We start from the raw sequence: 23,190 nt of genomic DNA, 5'->3' as shown, positions 1-23,190 counted from the left end.
TCTTAAATAAAATCATTAAAACACGTCTTCTGCATCCAAACCAGCTGATACACTAAGGTTGGGGGAGACAAACGGTGTCTTCTGCAGCACTTTTTGGTTGTTCGTTTCTCAGGAGCACCCTAAAAAGTACTGGCGTCCCTACTACTTTAGAAAGAACCTACAACTACCGATGCATAGTTCTGTGCTTAAATGAAGCAACTTACATTAAAACTGGCACAAAATTCTTTGATGTAATAATCTGAGGATAGAAACCATCTGTAACAAATGTAAACAGTGTACTTATGATACTGTTACAGAAACAATACCCTTGGACATACAGAATTTTTAACTCTGGATGTGCATTACTGTATACATCATGCAGTTCCGTGTTCTGAGTAAAAGGGGCTCAAAAAATTGAAGACAACAAATACAAAGGCCTCTGAGAAGAAATGGGGATTTGGCACTTTTTTTTTTTTTTACGATTGGACCTTTGCCCCTACAGCCCATTGAGCCAAGTCGTTCATAAAAAGTGAACGTCAGTGATTAGAACATGAACATTTGCATCGTGAACAGAGCAGATTCTCCTTGGAACTGTAGCCCTTACCAATGCCCATCTCCCAAAGACAATTCATTGAGCAGATTTCACTGTCCACAAAAACAAAAACAAGACAAACAGCAGAAGCTTGTTAACCTTTCACCCTGTTCACCTAATAATGGAAGCAAACACGAGATCTCTAAGAGCTCACATCCGTTTATGATGATATAAAGGTCAAGTATTTAACTGCGTATCCAAAACTCTAAAATCAGTCCGTTGTCGAACTTCTGTCATATATTAGAACTCATTTTACCAACTTAAATCAGCAGCTCAATTTTAATGAAGCTGAACATTTTAGCAAGATAAAAAACATACAAGCTTCACTCTTTCAAGACCGCAAACGCTGAACCCTAAATATTAAAAACTCCAAAGTAAAAGGGCCAAGTCTGCATTTTGATTGTCCTTTTGTAACATCATTAGGCAATGTGCTTCTTGGGTGTAGCAGTGAATTCCATTCAATAGCTAAAACTAATGTGATGCGTTCAAATCGTAACATTTCCAGACAGCCAAAGGTGTAGTTTGCACCGCTGAACTACCTCAGCTCCCAATCTGCCTGAAGTTCCCTCAAATGTTTCATTAACTGCCAACAAGACAACAAAAGACGAAAAATAAAAATTGTGTACATCAATATAAACAGAGTAATTTGTGGGGAAAAAAAAACAGTGTGCATTCAATTTGATTGGAGGGAAAGGTGGTTAGGTAGTAATCAACATAACATCAAGTGTTTTCTAAGCAGGATAACGACAAGAACCGAGCAAACACTAAGAGCATTCGAATAGCAGTCAAACAAAAGTGAAGACATGCAAAATGTCCCAGATTGAAGAACAAGAAAAGAAAACCCAGAGGGAGACATTTCCCTGTCAGACTAGCACGATATCCTGCAGGAATAAATAATACTTTACATTCCAATGTACAAACCTGCCCCCTGCCCTCATTTTCAACACTGACCAAATAAGCAGAAAAAGAAAAGTAGCTGGTTGCTCCCACAGTCTGTAGGTGTTGTAACCTACATAAAAGATGCAATGGCACCAAACCGTCCCATCATTTGACCATTAATGAACCCAAAAACCTAAAAAATAAAAATAAAGCAAAGACAGACCAGACAGAGGAATACAGTCTAACAGCTCTGATAGCCCTTGGTTCATTTTACTCTTATTTCTTCTGTTTCTTGAAAATCTTGAAGGTGTGTTTCTTGCGGCTGGCAGTGGAATCTGTGTCTTCTCCTGTCGAGCAACTGTCCTCCTCCAGGGGGCTCTTTTTGGAGGACAGCTGCGGGATGCGACTGCTACCTTTAGCCCCCATGATTCCCATTTGGCCTCCTGTAGGTGACGGCGTATCCAGGTCCGTGGAGTTGGGACTGAAAGAGCGGGATGACTCTGACAGACTGTTGATCTCTCCCAGGCTGGGCGACTTCTCCATGTGGTAGATCTCCTTCATGAGTATCGGGCTGCCAGAGATGGCCTCTGCAGCAGCTCCTTCATGAATGCGATTCCCTCCGTTGGGGGTGTAAGCGTGCAGGGAGACTGTATCGTCTGCCCGGTTGGACAACCCATGCATGAGAGAAGTGGGTTTAATTAAGTGGCTTTTGGAGCCGAAGGCAGACAGCCGGTCACCAACTTGAGAAAGAGACAGGGAGGAGTCGGAGTCGGAGCGATTCAGGTCCCTGTGGGAGAAAAAGATAAAATAACACAAATTAGAGTAAATCAGGATAACTGATGTCTAAAAACTGCAGCCTTGCATGCTTGGGTTTGTCTACACTACGCCTGCAAAGCCACAAGATGCTCAGCACGGGATACTGGAACACCACACTCGTTAGTTTTAAGGCAAAAAACACAAGGAACACTGCAAAAAAATTAAAAAAAATAAATACGAACAACGGCTTTATGAGGGGCGACAGCGTGAAAGCAAAACTACTTAAAAAATAGATAGTGATTTAATCAAATAAATGTTTATACAAAACAAAAACAAAGATAGCCAAGCTACAAGGATTAATGACAGCAGGTGGTGAAAAAAAACAAAAAAAAACAAAAAAAAAACACCCACACACATGCACAGTGTGTGAAAGGAGACGAGTACCCGAAACTGTCGCTGCATAAGGTGTGAACTTTGGAGACATCTGAGAACATGAAATCAGGAATGGGGTCCATGGGCTGGAAAGAAGCATGGTATACATGGGAGGAATGAGGAGCGACACCGCCAGCCACGGAGCTGGGTAAGCAGGAGGAAGAAGAGGACAAAAACGGCACAGACGGAGGGTTTGGGTTGGAAGTACAGATGACTGACGGGTGAGAAACAGCTGAGGACAGAGGCAGCAGAGGAAGACATTCGAGCTGCCCGAATGAATGGCTGCGGGACTGCCTGAAGGCAGGTCTGGGATTGGAGGAATGAGGGGTTCCATCTCCATGCTGCCCTGACAGCAGAGAACTCTCTACCAACCTCTGGGAACCCAAGGCCAGCTGAGGGTCAATGTGGCGTTGGCGTAGAGACATCATACTGGGAGCTGTTGGCACAAAATGATAACATTATTAACAAACACTAAGAAAACTGATTCTGATAGGCAAGGAGAGACCAATGGTGGAGGCTACTGGAAGTTTATTCAGGTGCTAGAATTTGTTCATTTGTTTATCTAGTTCATAATATAAAATGTATTCTTAATGGACTAACTGTAATTCTAACATCAGAAGGAAAACCATTGGAAAACAATATTTCCTTTTATGAGAGGCAATGCATATTTATTTAAAAGGAAAAGAAAATCACTGGGGCAAGAAGGCAGGGATGTAGTGGGTGGCAGCTACATATCAAAAAGGAAATATGGGAGCAGATCCGACTGAGGCGAGATCAGGCAAGGTTCTAGAAAAAAAAAAAAAAAACCTGTATGGAATAATGCTTTCATTCAGCTGTGTCCATCTGCAGCATACTGCTGGGTATAAAGTTTTACAACTCTACAAGGTTTTCACCGAAGGGAGAGGCTGAGGACTGAACTGGGGCATGAATAAATCGCCAACCAGTGTTTCCACATGGGCTGACAGTCTGAAGCAATGGGCCACAGGTCGCTGGCTCGCCGCTCCAGCTGCAGGGCGCCATCTGAAGTTAGGCCAGTGAGACCGTGTTGGAGCCAAGGTGGTGGGGGAGAAGAGGGGAGCGAAACGTGGGAGTAATTAATGGCGATTAAAAGGCTCACTGTCTATGAAATGCAACTTCCAGCTACGGTTAGTTTTGATGTCATGTTGCAGTTTTTGTCACAGCATTAAGTCAAAAATAAAATAAGACTTCTTCAAAACATATTAGGCTTTCTCGAGATAAACGTGGGTAAAATGTATTTACCGCCCAACTCTGCAATGAGGAAAACTGGTTCTGAATGTAAGAATAAGACAATTTTTTGTGCATTGCTGGCGTTCATATTTAATCTAGATTGGGTTGAGAACTGACAGCATTTGACAGTTTTCTTCTGATCGTTGCCAAAAGCTGATTCAACATCTGTGCAGAACATATGAGGACACAATCACTACAAACAGGTCTACAGAACAGGCTCGTTCTCATTAGAAAGGATTTTTTTTTCTTCTAGAAAGGTCATCCTCTAAAAGTAAAGTCACAAAAAGCTCTGGTCTCAATAATTGACTGACATTTGTAACAACTTATCCAAAATAAAAACAATTAACAAAAAAGGCATTTAGTGAAATTGAGGGAATAAACAAAACAAAATAAAAAAAACAACAAAATAAAAAAATCTACTTTTATTTTACATTTAAACTGTTCCTGTCAACATTCACTAAATATGATCCAATGTCATTTAATGATAGGACATTATTTTAACCCACACAACCTTTATCATCAGGAATGACAGACAGATTCAAGTGAATGCAGAATAAAGTCCAAATTCTCATGTGGGCTGATTTTTGGCTTTTCCCAGCAGGGTCTTTGGCTGTTTGGAGAGTCGTTTGTTAGTCCCCGCTAAATCATTCGACGAACCCTTACATTGAAAAATTCCAGGCACAACGCCTTCGTCCAAGTCGTCCATGTCATCAGACATGACGAAGTGCTGCGGCGTGGCTCTGCCGCCCATGAAGCTGGAATCAACGTTGAGCGATGAGGCCAGTGAGGGAAGGCCCGGGTTGGTGACGATGGTGAAACCTGTGAGCATCTCTATCTGCTGCCAGCGATGCAGCCTCTCCCTCAGCGCAGCAGTCACCTCACCAAGGGCTTGTCTAGAAAACACAAGAGTAGAAATTGACATCATATTGATTACTTTTTTCCCCCCAGGTTAATCTGTATGACACATATTAAACATCGTTTGCATCATTTGTTGTGCCATTCCAGGCTGACTTACTTTGCAGCCAATATTTTGTGATCCACATCATCCAGGGAAGAGCTGTGAGCCACGTGGAAAGTCCCGAAGAGAGTGTTTCTCTTCTTCTTTATCTTCTCTGCCTGAGCAAACAGATGATCAAACTTTCATTTCTGCAGTAAACGTGTGTGCTGCAGAGAAAACACTACAGACAAGAGTTTAGAAACACAGAACCGCTTTGGCGCCAAAGATCAAATATTAGACTAAATTTGTGCTTTTTCTTGAAGTCAACAGAGAGCTTGAGAGGCAAACATCAAGTTTGAAGAAAAGAATCAGGTTAGTCTCCAGTCAGTTTGGTAAATCTATCCTACATCAACAAAGTGTAAATGTTAATATTCTCTAATATATTTATATTTTCTTCTAAAAACAAATATGAGCTTGGCAACAAACTTTTAAAGAAATAGGAAATAAACATTTTATCCAATTAAACTTAGGTTTAAATCTTTAAATAAACCTGTGTCTCTGTCTTCTGTTCGCTTCAGTTACACTGCCTTTCCTGTGTAGTTCGGCCCCGCTTACCCCTTCTTTTGCCATGAGTAGCTGCCGCTCAGCATTCTGCTTCTTGATGTTGTAGTACTGCACCTCCACCTCATGGGTGAGCTGCAGCCATTTTTGGAGCGACTCGGGTGGAGACCAGCTACTCCGTGACTCCAGCTCCTTCTCTGCTTTCTTCAGGGCCATTCGCACCTGCAGCCAGTTTAAAAATTAAAAAAAAAAAAAAAAAAGAGGTGAGAGATTAAAAACTGTAGCACAACCAGGAGCTTGCAACAACAAAAAAATATTTTAAACTTTTGTTTTTGTTTAAAGACTTTCTGTGAATGTTGGTAACAAATAAGCCAAAATACAAACATAAAATTCACTGTCTACTCTGAAAACATTTTTGCATTATTAAGAAAAAGCCATACAAAGCATCTAAAGTTACTTAAAAAAATTAAGACATGCAAAATTATTTTTACTTTACACAGTATGTTTTAATAAATAAATAAATACAATATGTCAGGACTGCAAATCACTTTTATGCATCAACACAAAGCTCAGGGAAAGTAATCACTATAGTTAAATGAGACCACAGGGTTTAGGTTAGTAAGAAATGCCCTTTAAAGTGCTTCAACTAATCTCAAAGCTCTATATGGTTTTAGTTTAAAACCTCCCATATCTAAAGGTCACTGATCAGAGCTTACCTGTTCTAGCTCTTCTTCTGCATACTTTTGCCGACTCAGCTCATTCTCGGTCCCTTCACGCAGCTCTCTCAGTCGTTGGGCCTCTTGCTTTGCCGTGTTTATCTCATCCCTCAGCTTTTGTTCCAGGTTCACCTTCTCCACTTCGACTGAGCGATGCTCCTCCTGGGCTATCTGCAGCCTGGAAACGGCAACCGTTAGCTTTCACTTTGTCTTAGAGGCAAGCCATCAGAGGCTCCATTCTAAGACTAAAAAAAAGGAAACCTAGTAGTAGTTTTTATCTCGGCAAGCATTCTGCGTAAGCCTGTGTGCGCCACTTGTGTGTGGAATGTATGCATTGCATCAACCGTGCCATCACCGGAAACAATGGTTAACATATAAAAGCGAAGGGCCGTGGTCAGCTGCTAGGCAGCTCACAATAAACTGACATCAGAGGGAGCAGAGCCAAGAATGGCAACAGCTGCCAGTGAGTAACTTTAGAACAGCACAGTGTGATTCCTGATTCTCCTGTAGTGTCCAAAGCATGTGTTGGTTTCTGTGTGGCTTTTTTTCCACCTTTAAAAAGGAGGGGCATGCCATTAATGGCATAATTATTTGTACTTGAACACACAGAGCCTAATATAATGTAAACTGTGATTTAATAAAATATTCAAAATTGTTGTTAGGGCTTTAGAACAAAAATGGTACTTTTCAATTCAGAATTTTACATTTAAGTACAAATTGCAATGGCATATTTTAATCATTAAGCGGAAGCACTCTCCACTATGAAACATAAAAGCAGAAGTAGTAAAAACGTGAAGACAAAGAAAACTGATCCAGAACACGGGTTCTGGAAAATGTAGCTAGCTGGCAGACCTGCTAACGTTTTCAACCATGACCTTAACCACACTTGAGCTAAGATTTAAAAACAGTTTCCAAAGAGAAGATGTCAAAAGTTACCAAATGTCCTGATCTGTGGAGCTAACAGCAAAAATGTGATCCCCCCNCCCACCCCCCCACCACCACTCCCTTAACAGGAAATCGTAGTTAATATGTCATTGTCAGCATAGTTAAATTTGACTTAATCTTTCACAGGTTCACATGCCGACTGACTTTTGAAGGTCTGTCACACTTAATGCTGTTGTCCTTGCCCCCAATCCTTATCTGTCTGCGCAGCACACATTTCCACATCCTAATGTGGGTGAATTAGAACTAAGACTGACAAGTTAAGCAGATATACTTATCAGTCCTCCACTAGTGAGGCATAGTTTGGGGCACACAGGAAATCCTGCTTTTGTCAAAGCCTCCTCTTACCATCTCCCAACAGGGAAGCCATGTTTGTGCTGGGCTACTTGATACCACCACAGGATCTGCTTAAAGGTATGGAAAGAGAGCAGCTGGCAGTGGGGATCAGTCAGACACAGAGGACATACCTCATTTCTCTCCTCTGGAAAAACACGGACTGCTAGAGATGCAAGCCTCTTTTTTGCTAATCACAGATTTGAAGTTTGATATTGTTTATTATGGCCACAGTACTTGAATGTCAAGGCTAGAACACACATACAGAAATGATTTATTAAAATGTTACATGTGTACTAAATGATCTGATAATGGACAGTTATTAGGACTTTGCAGGCCATATTTCATCAGAAGCAGACAATTTCTGCTGTCTAGTCTCTGAGCTTGTAGAAAGTAGTCATACATACGTATGTAGTCATAAGTTGCACAATATGACTACAAATAAAGTGTGCTGCAATGCTGAACCAACAGACTTCAGTGGTATGAGCAGAGAACATTTTTTCCTCCCTGGTTAGGGTGTTTTTTTGAAGAAACACTACAACACTGTCCAATTAAGAAGGTATGGCAAACAACTACAACATAGTTGGGTATGTGCAGAGCAGAACAAATGCCTGCATTTATGGGGCATTTTAGAAAGTGCTCTCTGATGTGAGAGAATTAATCTAGAGGAGAGAATTAAGAGCAATTAGCCTGGCAAGAGAGATGTATCAAAGCCCATTTCAAAACCAGCAAAGGCAGAGATTGTGAGCCGAAACCAGCCACAAAGGAAACTGACATGTCAGACAATCAGAGCAACACAGTTTGATCCAACCTCACTGCAGCACTCAGCATCTCTTTCAGTCAGTATACAGCAGGCGAATATATCTCATGTTCAATAAACTGAAGAATCTATTTTTAATAAGAACAGCAACTGCAGTAAAGCTGATGAAGAACACATTGTGTATTTCACTTAAATCAAAACATCTTTGGAAATTTCACCATCCTGTTCAAAACACTGAGCTCATACAAACAAACCCACACGGGAAATGGGGCTTGTCAGAGCAAAGCGACATCACTCCCCTGTTCAAAATCCCAAGAATCAAGACGGGAATGTCATGTAGTCGTGTTGCAAAGCTTGCCACTGCTCCTGCCACTGGCTGGGGAATTGGCCTCGCCAACATTTTTAATCTAACAAAACATGACGTCTCCAGAGGCTCAATTCTTTCCATTTTGTCCACTCCACAAGTTTTCATACACACCGAGCCTCAGGTCAAAAGTGTTTGATTATTAGGAAATAAAAAAGGTTAAACTAAAGGTAACAACTATCATGTTTTTAATTTTTATTTTTTCTTTCACATTCCTTATCATTTCCTAAAGGATACTTCTTTCTTGTTTATAAGTACTATAAATAACTGATTGTAAGTTATGCCTGTATGTAATAATGACTGTTTTGGCTAAAATGTAAATGAGAATTTAGAAACCGTTTTAATTTTCTGACAGATAATACATTGCTCATGAATCACTTTAGACTTCTTAGGGCTGTTGTTTGTGATCTGCGAGACCTTCTTTGAGGTGCAATTGTGGATCTTCATTCCTTAATACGTTTGTGAGGCTATTTTGCTCTGAAGTTGGAAGTTGATCAGTTCTCAGAAATGCAGCATTTTGGGATTTTTTTGCAGTTTCTCTGAGAAGCACACTCTGACCTCAAGGTAAACTTGATGAGCCGTGACTTTTAAAAACACTGACAACAACTTTGAAAATTTTCTACTTCTGAATAATTACCCTAACAGATAGTTAATGGGTCATTCTTACTTTGTATTTGGTTACACAAACCTGAATGCTCCAGATTAGCAAAATACTAAACTGTCTGTATTTAAGGAGCTGTCACACTTCCAGATAATCAGTTCATGTGCATTTGATCAGGAACATTCAGCTGCTACTTACACTCTCAAATAGCAGCCACATTTACTAGTCAAATTTAAGAAAATAAAAGATCAAACTGAGTAAAGCACAGTACTTGTATATTTTCGGAGTAAGCTGTGTAAATGGTGGAAACAACCCTCACTTTTGTTGTAGGTCATGCAAACTCTGCTCAGCTCTCTGCAGGCCTTCCAGGTCTTTCATCATCTTCTTCATGTGGTCCTTCGAGTACCGATTCTGGATGTAGGCAAACCAGCAGCCACCCATCCCTATGACTATGGATACGACCAGCATGAAGTCCTTCAAGTGGTTATGTCTATTCACTAACATAAAAAAAATAGGAAAAAGTTGCATTTTAGTCAGATTACAAAACCTTACAGATGAAATTCATTTTAGCCAACAACACAGGCTACGAGCATACATAAAGATGATGATGTCAACACAAAGATGTGGTGTGAAGCTTGAGCTAGGCAGAGTCATAACGCAAGTGTTGTGCTTGACACAAATGGAATTAATAGCACAAGTTCAGGATGTGGTGAGATGGGGGTTAAATGCAGCTCAACGCTGTCTATTTCAGTCTGAGAACCAATTCTTTACTTTGAAAGAAAAAAAGAAACCATATACATATATATATATATTTTTGTACAACGAGAAGCTATGAATTTAAACTTTTTGACTTTCTTAAAAAACGGAATATTTGGGAATGTGGTCAATATTACAAATTCGTAGCTAATTAGTCCAAGATTCAGATCACCTTTCAACTACACAAACAAAGTTCATAATTAAGTCAAAGAACAGCACGTATGAAGCAACTGAGTCCGTCTTCAGGTCTTGCACGTTACAAGATGAAGCAAGTTTTTTTTTTCCTGCAAAACCTGTATTGGGTTATGCAGGAAAGAGATGTCAAAACTAGAGTTTCTACTTCCTGGAGTACAACAAAGAACTACAGTGCAAGAATAAGGGGACAAGCCACTTGGAAATACGGCTTAACGGCCTGCAAGTCAGATGCTTTACCAGCTTGTAAGAATTTATTTTCAGCATGGCTGTGTGGGATGGATGAAGAAATAAAACCCAGAACAAACACGGGGTCGTCAGTGTTAAGACGTTTGTACTACCTGTCCCTGTCACCGAACCGCATCATCAAACAGAACTGAAAAACTCGAACAACAAAGAGTATGAATGGATGCTATGCAGATCAATTACTAAAAATCAAAAAGAGTAGAATCCCTTAAAATTAGATCACAATTGTTAACATAGGTATAATAACAAGATCAGGTACATAAGCTGTGCCTAGTTGAATGGCTTACAGCTTAAGTCTGTAAACGAACCGCTTTGCCTGGATAAATAAATGAATGCCTGCATTATGTGTCAGTGTCTGGATGTGGCACTAAGATGGAACGAAGAACATGTTCAGTCCCTATCAGAAGGAGCTTCAATAAGGCATACATTTAAATTTAATGAGCATCAAAACTAAAAACATAACCAGAATCTAATTTGCTAAGGTTAATCATTACTCAGCTGTTTACTGTTTTAGAGCCAGCCTATTGTGGAGTGTGTCTGAAAATGCTGCTGCTCTGTACAGTCAGTCTGTCAAAGTGACTATAAGTAGAAGCTCTTGCTTTGAGAGACTGTCAACGCCAGACAGCCCTCTTGCTAATGTCTTCCTCCGGGTGTAGGTAACAAAACACAATCACAATAACACATGCCAGAGTCAGGCCGTTCCACACCACGCTCCTGAGAAATGTCTGTCTGTTGCAAATGTTTGCTTTCTTTGAAGTTTCATTAAATCTATTTTGGCTTCATTGACGATTAGATTAGCTCTCACAGCAACCTCATTTTAAATACGCACACATTCACTTCACTTTTTGTTCATCCAAGTTGTGCTCCAGTCACCAGTTTTTTTAAAAGAACAATCTCAGGTTTCAGGTATAATAGCGGAGACACACCTCACATTTTGTGACAGTAACCTCAAAGAACCCTGACAATACAGAAGTAGAGCAGTTGGAAAAGGGAGGAACGGGACAAGTGGTGTGTTTATTTGTCTCTGTACGCAGAGAGCTGGATCTGGAATACAGAGCAGTGTGGTCCAAACCGAGCTAAACTTTGTCAAGCCCTGTCACAAAGGGTTTCACATTCCAAAACTGGGCTGTGTCAAATGAAATAAAAGAGTAAGTCAGGATTTCAGTGTGTGAGTAACTAAATATAGCAAAGAAACACAAAACATGAAGGCAAATGCAAACAGCCGAAAACAACATTGTGATAAAACTGTTAAAATCTTCATTCCTACTGAAATAATACATGTGGTATATATATATGTATATATATATATATAAGACCCATCTTTAAGACCCATTTATTATATTATTTATTATATTATTTTCCAATTATTAAAGTATTTTGAAAATAGTTTTAAGTATAAAAAAAACAGAGTCAGTAGAGTAAAAATAAAAGCTGCAACAGAGATCAAAAGGTAAAATAGTTACATACTCAGAGGTGCTCCAAAGAGTACAGTGTCCAAAGCTTTCAGCTGCAACTTCTGCACATGGCTGCGATCCAAAATCTTCAGAATAGTCAGTGTCAGAGTTGTGTTCTTTACAGCAAGCCTGAGAGAGAGCAGACATGTTCATTTTGCAGGAAGCAGGAAGACAAAACAAAGATATAATATATTTTGAGATGTTTAAAGTGATTCCATCACAAATCTTTAAACCCAACTATTCACTATTCAAGTAGTAAAAGTTATTATATACAACAATGGTGATCTAATAATTGAAACCTAATTAAACAGGTATTCGTTAATAACCAAAAATATCATACAATGGGGATATAAAGATGAACAAAATAAATTTTTATATTGCCTTTAATCTCACAATGCTTCATTTTTTTGTACTTTTTCTGAAAAAACAAAAAAACAAGAACAACAAAAAATTCAAAAGTTGTACTACTTTCAAGGATACGGAAGTTTTATTTGTTGCAATTTTTCACTTATTTGATGAGGTTTGCAGTATTTAAAATGAACACGAAGTTTCCCACCTTGGCATAGTACTGCCGTTGAAGGTCATTTTGCGAAATGCATCCACATACTGTGGCAGCTCCACGTAAGTGATGAGCCATTCCACCACCTCAGCCACCGTCCAGTTATAAACTGAGGGGACAGAAGAGTACAGTTACAATGCAAAATCAATAAAACACACACACACATAAAAAAACCACCCCGCTTGCTCTGTTTGACTTCTGTATTTCCTCTTTCAGCCTTTGGTATTTCTCCAGCTTCTTGTGATTCCTGATGCTACAGTCACTTGGGACTGCTACATCTATCACCACTGCTTTCTTATGTAACTTGTCGACCACCACAATGTCTGGTTGGTTAGCCATCACCTGTTTGTCAGTCTGGATCTGGAAGTCCCTCAGTCTTAGCCCTGCCATTTCCCCACACCCTTGGTGAAGTCCCCCACTTTGACTGCAGGATCTCAAGTCTGTACTTGGCTCAGATGTTCTCGTACACTTTTCCAGCCACTTGGTTATGACATTCCATGTATGCTTTGCCTGTCTGTATCCTACATACTGCTATTATGTGCTGGACTGTCTAATCTTTGCACAGCCTGAATCTTGGATCCTGTCTGGTGTGGTGGACCCCAGTCCTTACTGCTCTTGTGCTGAGGTCCTGTTTTGGGCTGCAATGATTTGCGCCTCTATGCTGTCCTTAAGTCCAGCCCTTTCTAGCCACTTGTAGGATGTGTTGATATCAGCCACTACTTCAAAAATCCATCCAGTAGTTTTAACAAAAACCTGCCAAACAGGCTGAGAAAAAGTACTACATGTCTTCTAATGTCTAAGTTGCTGATATAAGGTAAATGATTATTTATTAAGTTCACTTTTAACTCACAAGTAATTAATTTTAAATTTGATTCAAACCCTTATTCTGTGAAAGCAAACACTAACAACTTTGTCAAAGGTTGTCTTCACTTGATCAGATACCTTCACTGTTTAAAACCGAACATTAATACAATTATCAGTGAAATTGATGATTTAAACTTAAATTAGAAATCAATTTTGTATATACAGCTAGACACAAAACATAAGAGCAGTGTGCACCTTAATTCTGATAATCTATGACGTACTATGCAGAACATGCAATAGCATGCCCAATGTAATAACTAAGGTGACAAATATGCTCCCCAGCTCCAGGCCAAAAAAAAGGAAAAAAAAAAACCCAAGGGGCTGTGACTGTTACTATGTTGCTCTCCTAAACAGACGTCTCTGTTAGCTCAAAACCTCCAGAGCTTTGTCCAAAAACTGCAATGCAGGGTAAGTCAGCAGCACAAGCAAAAGATGAAGTCAAAGCATCCTGACGAAAGGGTGTGAGAATGAGTGCCAGATACAACACCACTCGTGAAAAGAGCTCTCTTAGTCAAACATGACAGACCAGCCACACGGACAATCAGGAGGAGATTGTGGATGTGAATTTTGTGCTGACAGGTTCAATGATGTCCACTCTGCCACTATCTGGAGCTGATAAGACTGCTCTTTGCCCAACATGGAATCTAATCAACTGCCTCCCTCTCTTTTGTCAGGAGTGAGTGCGTGTGTGTGTGTGTATGTGTGTGTGTCTGGGGGGGTTATGGGTGGGGTTGGTATGGGGTGAAACCAGCTGCCTCTTATTCAAATTGTCTTGGAAATGTTGCAACAAAAGCTAATGTCAGGTTACATAATGTCAGAAGGTGGTGATGGGGAATGTTGCATGTTAATGTAATCAATGGTTGCTAACATGCAACAAAATCTAATTCGGAAAAGAAAAAAAAACAAAAAACAGCTACACTGACTAAAAAAAAACATAAAAATAAAAAAAAATGCAGAAAGGTGCCTAGTATTAACAAAATACAATGTGCGTTTTTCACCTCTTAGAATGTTGCCGTTTAAAACAGAATGCATTTGATACTAAAAACAGAACAAAAATGGAGCGAGATGCTTGTTTGTGCAGGTTACCTTCAGAACTTTTCCAGGCGTTCCACAAGTCCTCCACACTGATGAACTGGTCATCGCCATGGAAGCTGTTGTGTTTGGCCTTGGGGTCGTGGTAGTTAAGGTCCTCCCGGAGGAACTGCAGATTAACAACAACATTTGTAACAAAAAGATAAACAGTCTTAAACAGTGTGAAACAAACAGATAATGGTCCAATCTTATAAACTCTTTTCAGAACCGTGCGTTCTCTACTTTTAAAGAACACATTTTACAGCATACAGAATTTTAGTTGGCTTAATCTCACTGTTGCAGAATTCAAATTAATCAAAAGTGTTTTAGTATTTGTTCTTCTGAAATGAAAATAAACTGAGTCATATGAGCAAAAGATGATTAGATTACAAAAACAAAGATCATCGGAATAGGATTTGATTAAAATAAATTAAATGATACCTTATTCATCCCAAAAGAATAACATTTTTCTTTTAAAATACAAATACTAAATAAAAATACACAAGACACAAACCAAGCATAAATCAGCAGTGAAGTTGAAGTGTAGCAGTGAGAGAATTCTGGCTGAAATCTGCAGAGTTTGCCATAAATGGACTGGTTTTACACTTGAAACATGAACTGAAACTAATGCCATCACATTCAGCACAGGCAGGTAACTTAAGTAAACAACAGGAACTCACAGCTAACAGCTTCACATGAGTTACAAAGATACTCCTCAAGAAATGAACTGTGGGAAGAACATTCAGAAAGAAGTGGAAGAATGGGTTTGATAAGAACACTTTAAAGGTCATAAAATTGAGAAATATATTTCAAATGTGTGTATTTGCTTCACATACTGTAAAAGTAACAAATGTGTTTAGCGATCATAAATTCAAAATGGTAGTTTTGAATGTCTATTTAATAATCTGGAATAGGAAAGAACCTCCTCCTTACTACACCAACAGTCCGAGGCTAAAAAACAGGACATTATTTTTCAGAAGATACTTGCTTGTTTTGATGATAGTAATATAAATCTGTCCAGCAATTCAACTCAAAATCTCTCAGAAATGCTCATTATATGTTGCAAGAGTCAGAGCACATGATTCACATTATGCTACAGTCATCAAAACTCTGTCATGCCACATGGACAGAAGCTCTTCATCCTCTAAGACAGAACTACCATCAAGTCAGAAATGGTGAAATGGTCTATCGCAGGATGAAAGGATGAAAACAAGTTTGCACAGATTTCTGTAAGGATGCAAGCAAATGTAAAGCATGTCATAAAAACTACACATTTCCTGAATATACAGGAAACCTGTTTAGGTTTGTTCCTTCTTCCTAGTCGTGCTCAACATTCAGTCATTCATTTGTTCTCATTGTCTCAGTAACCTCGTGTAACAACATTACCATTTTCTACATCTCTGCAGACCAGGGATAATAGTTTCAGCATCGATAAAGACTCAAACATTCAATGCTTGTTGTAATTAGAAGTTATGCACAGGAAACTAGACTCATAACACGCCTCTGTATGTAAATGCTAATACACTGTTCTTGACATCCTGTAATGACATCAACTGAGGAGAAATTCCCCTTTTCATTTCCCTGAATGTGTCGCACTGATGTCTGTCACAGATATCCAACAAGTACTGCCACCACAATTTCCATATTTATTACTAGCTTTTACAATTATCTAAATAAAGAATATTTTTAGCTATTGTTTTTATTGAAATATGAGCCAGCTAAACAATATGTGTGACTGAAACTTCAATTATCAGCCTTCAAATAACGAATCTTTTAGGTTATTCCCTCAACTTTATACACCTATTTATAATTTGGATTGCAGGGTTTTTTGCTTTTTGTGAGGGCAAAATGCTTTGATGATTTAATATAATAATAATAATAATAATATAATTTAAATTTTTGTGTGGTAATTTTGATACACATTGGAAATATTTGTATTTTACATCATGTATTTTTATGCACTGTAAATATCATAAAAGCTGGTAGTTAACTTTAATCCACTTGATGTCCCCAGAAGTAATGTAGCCGTCAACTGTTGGTTAACTTAACCACACTAATGTCTGCCCACAATCTTGTTGGCCACACCACCCGCCCAACCACCAAACGATTTCTACACCACATCTGGCTCTTCCAGAAAACCAGAGAGATGCAGCTTACATAAAAAACAGTAAAAAGTCACAACGCCTTCTTTCTTGCCAGAACTGTGTAAGAAGATTTCCATATAAAATAGAAAGGCTGTTTGTACTGAAGGTGAAATACTGCCCTACTGAAATACATTTACTGGAAAGATTACCATGAAATAAATAATGTGACAAAGTTTAAGCTTATTGTTAAAATCCAAATAAACTTTTGGATTTGAAGTAAATATTTAACATATAATATATGTATTGTGCATTTCTGTTCAGTACAAAATTCTGATATATAATACTTTGCTGAACCCTAGTTTAGAGGGAAGTTCAACAATGCACATTAAACAGACTATGGCATTGTCTTTATGGTAATTGTGACATCTAAAAAACAGCAGAGAATTACGTATATGTGAACAGTTTAAGCCACACGTGTCAAACTCGAGGCCCGCGGGCCGGATCCGGCCCTCTGTAACATTTCATCCGGCCCCCAAGATAACGTTTAGACTTCATTAGGTCTGGCCCTCTAGTCTGGGACAGATCGAGTCTCTGATTCTTATTTTGCTTAAAAAAACTGAGCCTAATTAGTGAAGTTTTCTCTTGACAGCGACTTAGAAACCAACAATATATAGTTTTAATTTCTGTATGATCAGGTTTTTATTGATGGCTTTTCAAAAAAATCTGTTTTAACGTTTAAAAAATTCATTTAAAAGCTGAGTGAGGCGTAAGAAATGACTGCTAATGATGTGCTGTTTGAAGTTTGATCTATTTGTCTGTGTTCATTAAAGTATGTTTGCTCTAAATTCTGTATAATCTCTAACTGGGAAAAAGGTCATTGATATTTCTATATGGATGATTTGACATAATACATCTAAAACCAAGGTTAATTTATGTAATTTTTAATAAATCTTGATTGTGATTGTCCCTTGGCTAGGACCACATTTTTAATTTTGGCCCCCTTGTGTCTCTGGGTTTGACACCCCTGGTTTAAGCTGTAATGCTGTGAATCCATTAAATGTAAGTGTATAGTGGAGAAAAAGGAGCCCTCTCTAGACTCCATGAAAACAACATGCAACATAAATGACAAATACAACCAGTCTTAATGTGCATGTAGTTAATCATTCATCCAAAACATCAGCAAAAAGTGCAGTGGACAGGAGAAATCCTTCAGACGCTAAGGCTGAGTTAAGAACAACGACTACAACTGTCTGACCAACTTAGCAGCAAATATTACAAGACACATCACAGACGATTACAGTAATGAGATTTTACATCCCGTCAACAAAGCATCAGCTCATGTTGATGAATTATTTTTCATGGTACTTACGCCATCTGTCTCTGCCACATCTACATTGCCGTTTGCGTCATCGTCCATCTGCTTATGGATGCTACGTATAGCCTCGAAACTGAGGATGGCATTCTCATCCTTGCATTGCGGCTCATCAAAACGACATAAATCTGAAACGGAAGACGGAAACATATCAAAACATTATTTAAAAAAAAAGATTAAAGTAAAAGACTAAAATCATGTTAACATTTCAAATTTATACAATCACATTATTCCACCATTTTTGTTCAGATGGATTAGAATAAGCAACATATGTGCAAATTCACCAAGTCTTAATAAACTTAGTTTATTTTTTGTAGCTCATTAAAACTACTTTGTGCTCAGACAAGGAATTCTATTATACCACAGATATTCATGGGTTCTATTTCTTTATTTTTTATTTTTGCACAGATGCCTGAAAAGTTTCCTGTGCAGATTCCCTCACTAAATTATACTTTACTGCCGAAACAACTGAATTGCGAAACTCCTTGGGTGCAGAGAAAGCAATGTTTAGATAAGGCATTTCACTCAAAGTCCTTGTGTTACCAAGAAGCTAAGGATTGTCTGAATGTATCTGTCAGAAATATAACTAAAAACTGACAGATTACTGTGCATACTTATAACACGTCAGGTCTGAGGCTGAATTAGTCTTTAATCATTGTGAAATATGTATAAATTCATCATTAACATAACAGGACAGAACAGTGGTTGCTAACTGATTAAATTTGCTGTCATTCTGAATAAAAATGGATGTTTATTTTGCCACATTTTTATTTATGCTTGTGTGCTTTTTTTAAACCTGGCATTATGTAAAAGTATTTGTCACAGGCTTTGGTAATTATGTGTTTTGAAGTGCATTCTTTAGCTTTTATTTAATCAATCTGCCAGGGACTAAATGTGAAAATGGCCTTTATAGCTACAGCTGGTACATTTACTTAATGGACTAAAGAACCCGTGGGAATTAATATGTGCAAACCAACAAACATTTATAGTTAAGGCATGAAAAACAACCTATTGCCAAATGATAAAAAGCCTTGCAAACATTAAAAACTTATTTTGCCAGAGCTTCTCAGTAATATTTACAGATTATTCGGAAACATATCATTTTATGATGCGCCTTTCTGCACATTTTGTTTTTTCTACTGTACTTCCTGAGAGATTGCAATCCTCTGCCGGTCAGAGATGAAGATTAAAAGAAGAAACATTTTTGCACGTACTACAAAACTGTCATGTCCAATGGTATTGCATTACACTTGTCACTTCACTGTATTTTAAATAATTTAAAGTTTCAGTTCAAAGCAGTGTAGTTTAAGTGAATTCATAAAACCAGTGCTGTTCATGTTGTCTTCTGTTTAACCTTTTATCTCGCAGCATCCACACCCTTTTAGACTTTTTTAAAATCTCATAGATGGTTTTCACAAGTAATTAAAGCTACATAGGAACTGTAGCTTTAAAAGGAAAATGAAGTTTAGGGTTAATAATAATCAGGGTGGCCTTGCTATAAAAATATTAATACTATACTGTATTTTAATGGTTGGTTTTAACAACAACCAGACACTACTGTAAAAATATTTTTTCACAATGTTGCCGTTGTATTGAATCGGGTGCCTGATTCTATTAGGTATAATTTGGATTGTTAATGCATCAGTTTATAGCTTGGACCTAAAAAGTGACAATTTCTGTTTTCTGTTACAGCATCAGACTTGCAGCAATCTGCAGTAGCGTTGTACAAATAAAATCTTACTTCCCCCTTCGTAAATGGTGGAGCCAAGGTCCACAAATTTCCCAATATATTTTTTATTTTTAACAGTCCCCCACAATTTTATGTAAACTGAAAGAACTTCATTTGCCTTATTTATATCCTAATCATCCCTTCCAATGATCAACTCATTACCAAGCTATGGTTTTGTTACTCCTGGAACAAGTTGTTTTGACAAGCAGGCTTAATGTTTAGAAAGAAAAGAACAGTATAATGTACCTCTGATTATTCTCTGTTCCTGTTTGTTTCCATCAATGCATGCAGCTGGAAAAGTGTGCAGCTAGTAAATTTAATGAAACCACTAAACCAGAACATAGGACTGAACTTCCGTTTAATGAAAAAAAAAAAAGTTAATTTTTGAGCCACAGCATGCAAGCTTTTTACTCTTAGAAAACTTGCAAAGCCACATTCCACAAAGGAAGTGACTCTCACCGTGTTTAACAAAGTACGAAAGTCAGTGAAAAAAGTTACCACCTGCAGCACTCTCATTCTCTCAACCTGGCTCTTTCTCTCATTTGGCTTGCAAACCTCCAGAGACGCAAGATAAGATATTTACATACCAGTCCGCCTGGCTTTTTGTGAGAGCTCATGTTGCATAAGCTATTCTGTGTGCCTGTATGAAGAACACACTCCGTGACTCTGCCACCGCGTAACAGCAACAGTTACTATCGTGCATCAGCGTTCAGGAAACCAGTCGAGCTATGAGCAAAAATAAATCATTTTTGACTGAGGCCTGTCACGATTACTGGCGGGAATAAATTTGTTTGCAGTGCATTTCAACTTGTCTGTGAATCATTTAGACAAAGTCTCAGCAGTTTTTACTCTAACACACTGTTCAGCAATATTTAGCATCTTAATGACTTAGTGGTAGTGTTTTTGCAGTTTTGTAAATAACGTTAAATTGTATAATTCCAAATCCATTAGCTAACAGCATCTATTGTTGTAGTGAACAGAATTATTTTTTAGTAACAGAGCCGTTTTACAGACCCAGATTCAAAGTAGGTCATGAGTGTGGCTAATGGTTTATACCTGACAGATACAACCACTATTGTCATTCACATAAAGCTGATTTATAAACTCAAACATAAAAAAGACAAAAACTGCAAAAAAGTTAGGAAGTTACTACCTCACAATGCAGAACTCCAAAAGTTAAACACCAATTCATAAACGACAAACTGCAAATACTGTGCAGGAACTTCAGTAGTTCAATTAATTTATGAATAAGTAAACAGTTCAGCATCTTGAGCATTACCAGCATATCCAGTGGCTTCCAAAACTCACTGTCATTTGGGCTGATAAACATTATCTCAATTACCTTCAGTTTGACTAGGTGGCTTGCTCTAAGTTGGAGGACGGGGCTTAAAAGCAAATGGCAGCCGTACTATTCTCAGCATGGCCACATTTAGTGTCTGGACAATCATAAAGATGTGGCATGAGCTGTAATACTTTATCAATCCATCTATATTGTGTGTGTGTGTCAATTTATTTTTACTGGACAAAATAAACAAAATGCTCCAAAAGATTAATGCCAAGGCTGATTACTCACCTGACATACCATTGTCATTGATCTGACTGTCTTGTGCAGGAGAACTTTGTTTTTCAGTCACACTTTCCCCAATGAGGCAAAAACAAAATATCCACAAGGTCACAGATTTTTGAAGCTCCATGCCTGCTGTATGCTGAAAAGAAGATTCTTACGTTAATTGTGACATTTCTAGCACAACAAATTTGCAGTGGTTCACTTCATATTTATAATTCAAATACACTCACCCACATTAACTTGGTATGTTAGTAGATATAAAGTGCTTTTTTTAAGGAGAGGAAACTGCACCTGTGATCTAGTATTTTAATGATATTGACATTGGTTGATTGTTTTATAATATGGACTCTCATATAATATTATAAACATTAACAAATTGCTCAGCAGTATTCGGATATGATCAAAAGTTGCATTATATAAGATAATATAAGCCTTTCTATCAAACATATTAAAAATTTATATTTGTTTCCCCACTTTTTCAGATGGCAGTTTACACACTAGTCTCACATACCAGAGTTTGATCGGTTTCATGACGTGTATTTTAATAATGGCATGTTTGGAATCATGTTTGGAAATACTTGCGCTGGTAAAGAGCGAAAGCTAATTTTGCTGAGGCGGAAAGCTGTCCTCAGACAACACGATCTAACAGGTGACAGAACTTGATGCTGCACCGAGGAAGAAAAAGGAAAAAGATTTCTCAAGTGTGTCTACTCTTCCTGAATGAACCGCAGCAACGTGAGTGTCGTTAGCTTGCGAAACGTAATGCCTGGCTTTAGCTCGTAAGCCTTTTAACTCTTACTTTCTCTGTACAGTTGCGTGTTAATGTTCTGAACCACAGCGAGCACGAAACGCCCGGTTAAGTGGATAAATAATATGCCCACAAAAAAATAAATAATAATAATAAAAATAAACATTAGCCTGGTTCATACGTCTCATGATCGGATCTCTGACAAGCCTCGACAAGCTAGCAAGCTACAGCTAGGCTGAATAAAAATAATAGAGTAACTTCCAACAAAAAGGATATTGGAAAACTAAAAATGCCTGAAAATAAATGTGTTTATTTAACTGTTTTTCATCGTGGTCGGCATCTATTTTTTAAAACAAGCACATTATCCACCCCTGACATTTAGCTAACCACGTAGAGTTTCAGCTAGGCTAACTGGCACTACTACAACAATTTTGTCAAACAAAAATGAGTACATGAATAAAAGTTACCTGTCATATATTAGAGCCGGCTTATCTGTAGTTTCAGCTCTGTATCAACATTGCAGAAGGTGTCTGGTCCCGCGAAGTTGAAGTACAGCGAACTCCACCTCCACTCTGAAGTCTCAGCTCTCAGCCGACCCAGAGACTGAACCGAAAAAGCCGCAGCGAGCTTGTCTTGCTCTACAAAATGTTCACAAGTCATCGCTGGCAAACCTCGCCCCCTAACGGCTGGAAAATGTACTGCACGTCACGCTGAACGCCGGAAGTGAGACACCTGGTGGAGATATAGAGCAATTACAGGCTTCAAACAAAAGACAAACTGTATTCCAGGGGTTTTCAAAGTCTAACCTTAAATAAGGCCCTAACCTTGAATAGTTTGCAATAGATAAATAAACAAATAAATAAATAAATAAATAAATAAATAAATAAATAAATAAATAGAATTAAAGCCAACAATGTTGTTCTACATAAAATTTTTGAATCTTGTTAGGATCATCACACATGTTTTTTAATTACATGGTGAGCGGAAATATACAGTGATACATCTGAAACCCAAAATGTACTATTTAATGTATCCAAACAATTAAATGGTATGGGTCTGTCTTATCTGTTTCTATTTGTGTGTGTGTGTGTGTGTGTGTGTGTGAAAAAAACAGCAGGTTTCTTCCAAAAGTCCTAAATCTTTAGCCACATTGCATGGTTTGAATGTTCAAAATAATAATAAACCTTATGAAAATGTTTACTTACCTTTGTTTACTCATCTCCTCTGAAACCAAGCTGTTTGTTGTTGTTGTTATAAAACAGCTATTTATATTTTTTAAAGAAACTTTAAAGGACATTATTGTGTAAATGATACTAACTTAAAAATAACAAAGTCACATTTTCAGTAAAATCTGACAAATCAAGTTTGTTTATGACTAACATTTACATTGAATTTTCTAAATTAAGTACACTAAATGTTGTTGGAATCATTCCATTAAGGTATTATCA

The 23,190-nt window shown here is 38.0% G+C and overlaps 1 protein-coding gene across 3 annotated transcripts; it reads right to left on the bottom strand.

Moving 5' to 3' along the window:
- Positions 1-385: 385 nt before the first annotated feature.
- Positions 386-22,375, bottom strand: stim1a (stromal interaction molecule 1a). 3 transcript variants are annotated; one of them, XM_017416424.3, is made up of 13 exons: positions 22,210-22,375; positions 21,001-21,133; positions 17,696-17,826; positions 14,258-14,372; positions 12,305-12,416; positions 11,762-11,877; positions 9,420-9,597; positions 6,101-6,278; positions 5,439-5,606; positions 4,902-5,002; positions 4,550-4,779; positions 2,651-3,074; positions 386-2,237 (listed from the first exon to the last, which is right to left on the bottom strand). In XM_017416424.3, exons 2-13 carry the CDS (start codon positions 21,119-21,121, stop codon positions 1,727-1,729), a joined length of 2,385 nt encoding a protein of 794 aa, XP_017271913.1. In that variant the 5' UTR covers positions 21,122-21,133; positions 22,210-22,375; the 3' UTR covers positions 386-1,726. The 3 variants fall into 3 exon arrangements, with proteins under 3 accessions (XP_017271913.1, XP_017271914.1, XP_017271915.1); XM_017416425.3 differs by having other exon boundaries at positions 21,010-21,133; XM_017416426.3 differs by having other exon boundaries at positions 3,011-3,074; positions 22,210-22,372.
- Positions 22,376-23,190: the final 815 nt, after the last annotated feature.

This window comes from Kryptolebias marmoratus, linkage group LG2 (assembly GCF_001649575.2).
Source record: "Kryptolebias marmoratus isolate JLee-2015 linkage group LG2, ASM164957v2, whole genome shotgun sequence".
In the NCBI taxonomy this organism is placed as follows: domain Eukaryota; kingdom Metazoa; phylum Chordata; class Actinopteri; order Cyprinodontiformes; family Rivulidae; genus Kryptolebias; species Kryptolebias marmoratus.
The sequence above is the reverse complement of the archived record's forward strand: the minus strand, read 5'-3'. Positions and strand labels throughout refer to the sequence as shown.

Bases quoted from the DNA above. Each gene is read 5' to 3' on its own strand.
- stim1a (XM_017416424.3), bottom strand. From the start codon at position 21,121: ATGGAGCTTCAAAAATCTGTGACCTTGTGGATATTTTGTTTTTGCCTC. The intron at 9,598-11,761 runs GTATGTAACTAT...TTTTTATGTTAG, and splicing joins ACTCTTTGGAGCACCTCTGA to TGAATAGACATAACCACTTG. The intron at 3,075-4,549 runs GTAAGGGTTCGT...TTGTGCCAACAG, and splicing joins TGTGCCTGGAATTTTTCAAT to CTCCCAGTATGATGTCTCTA.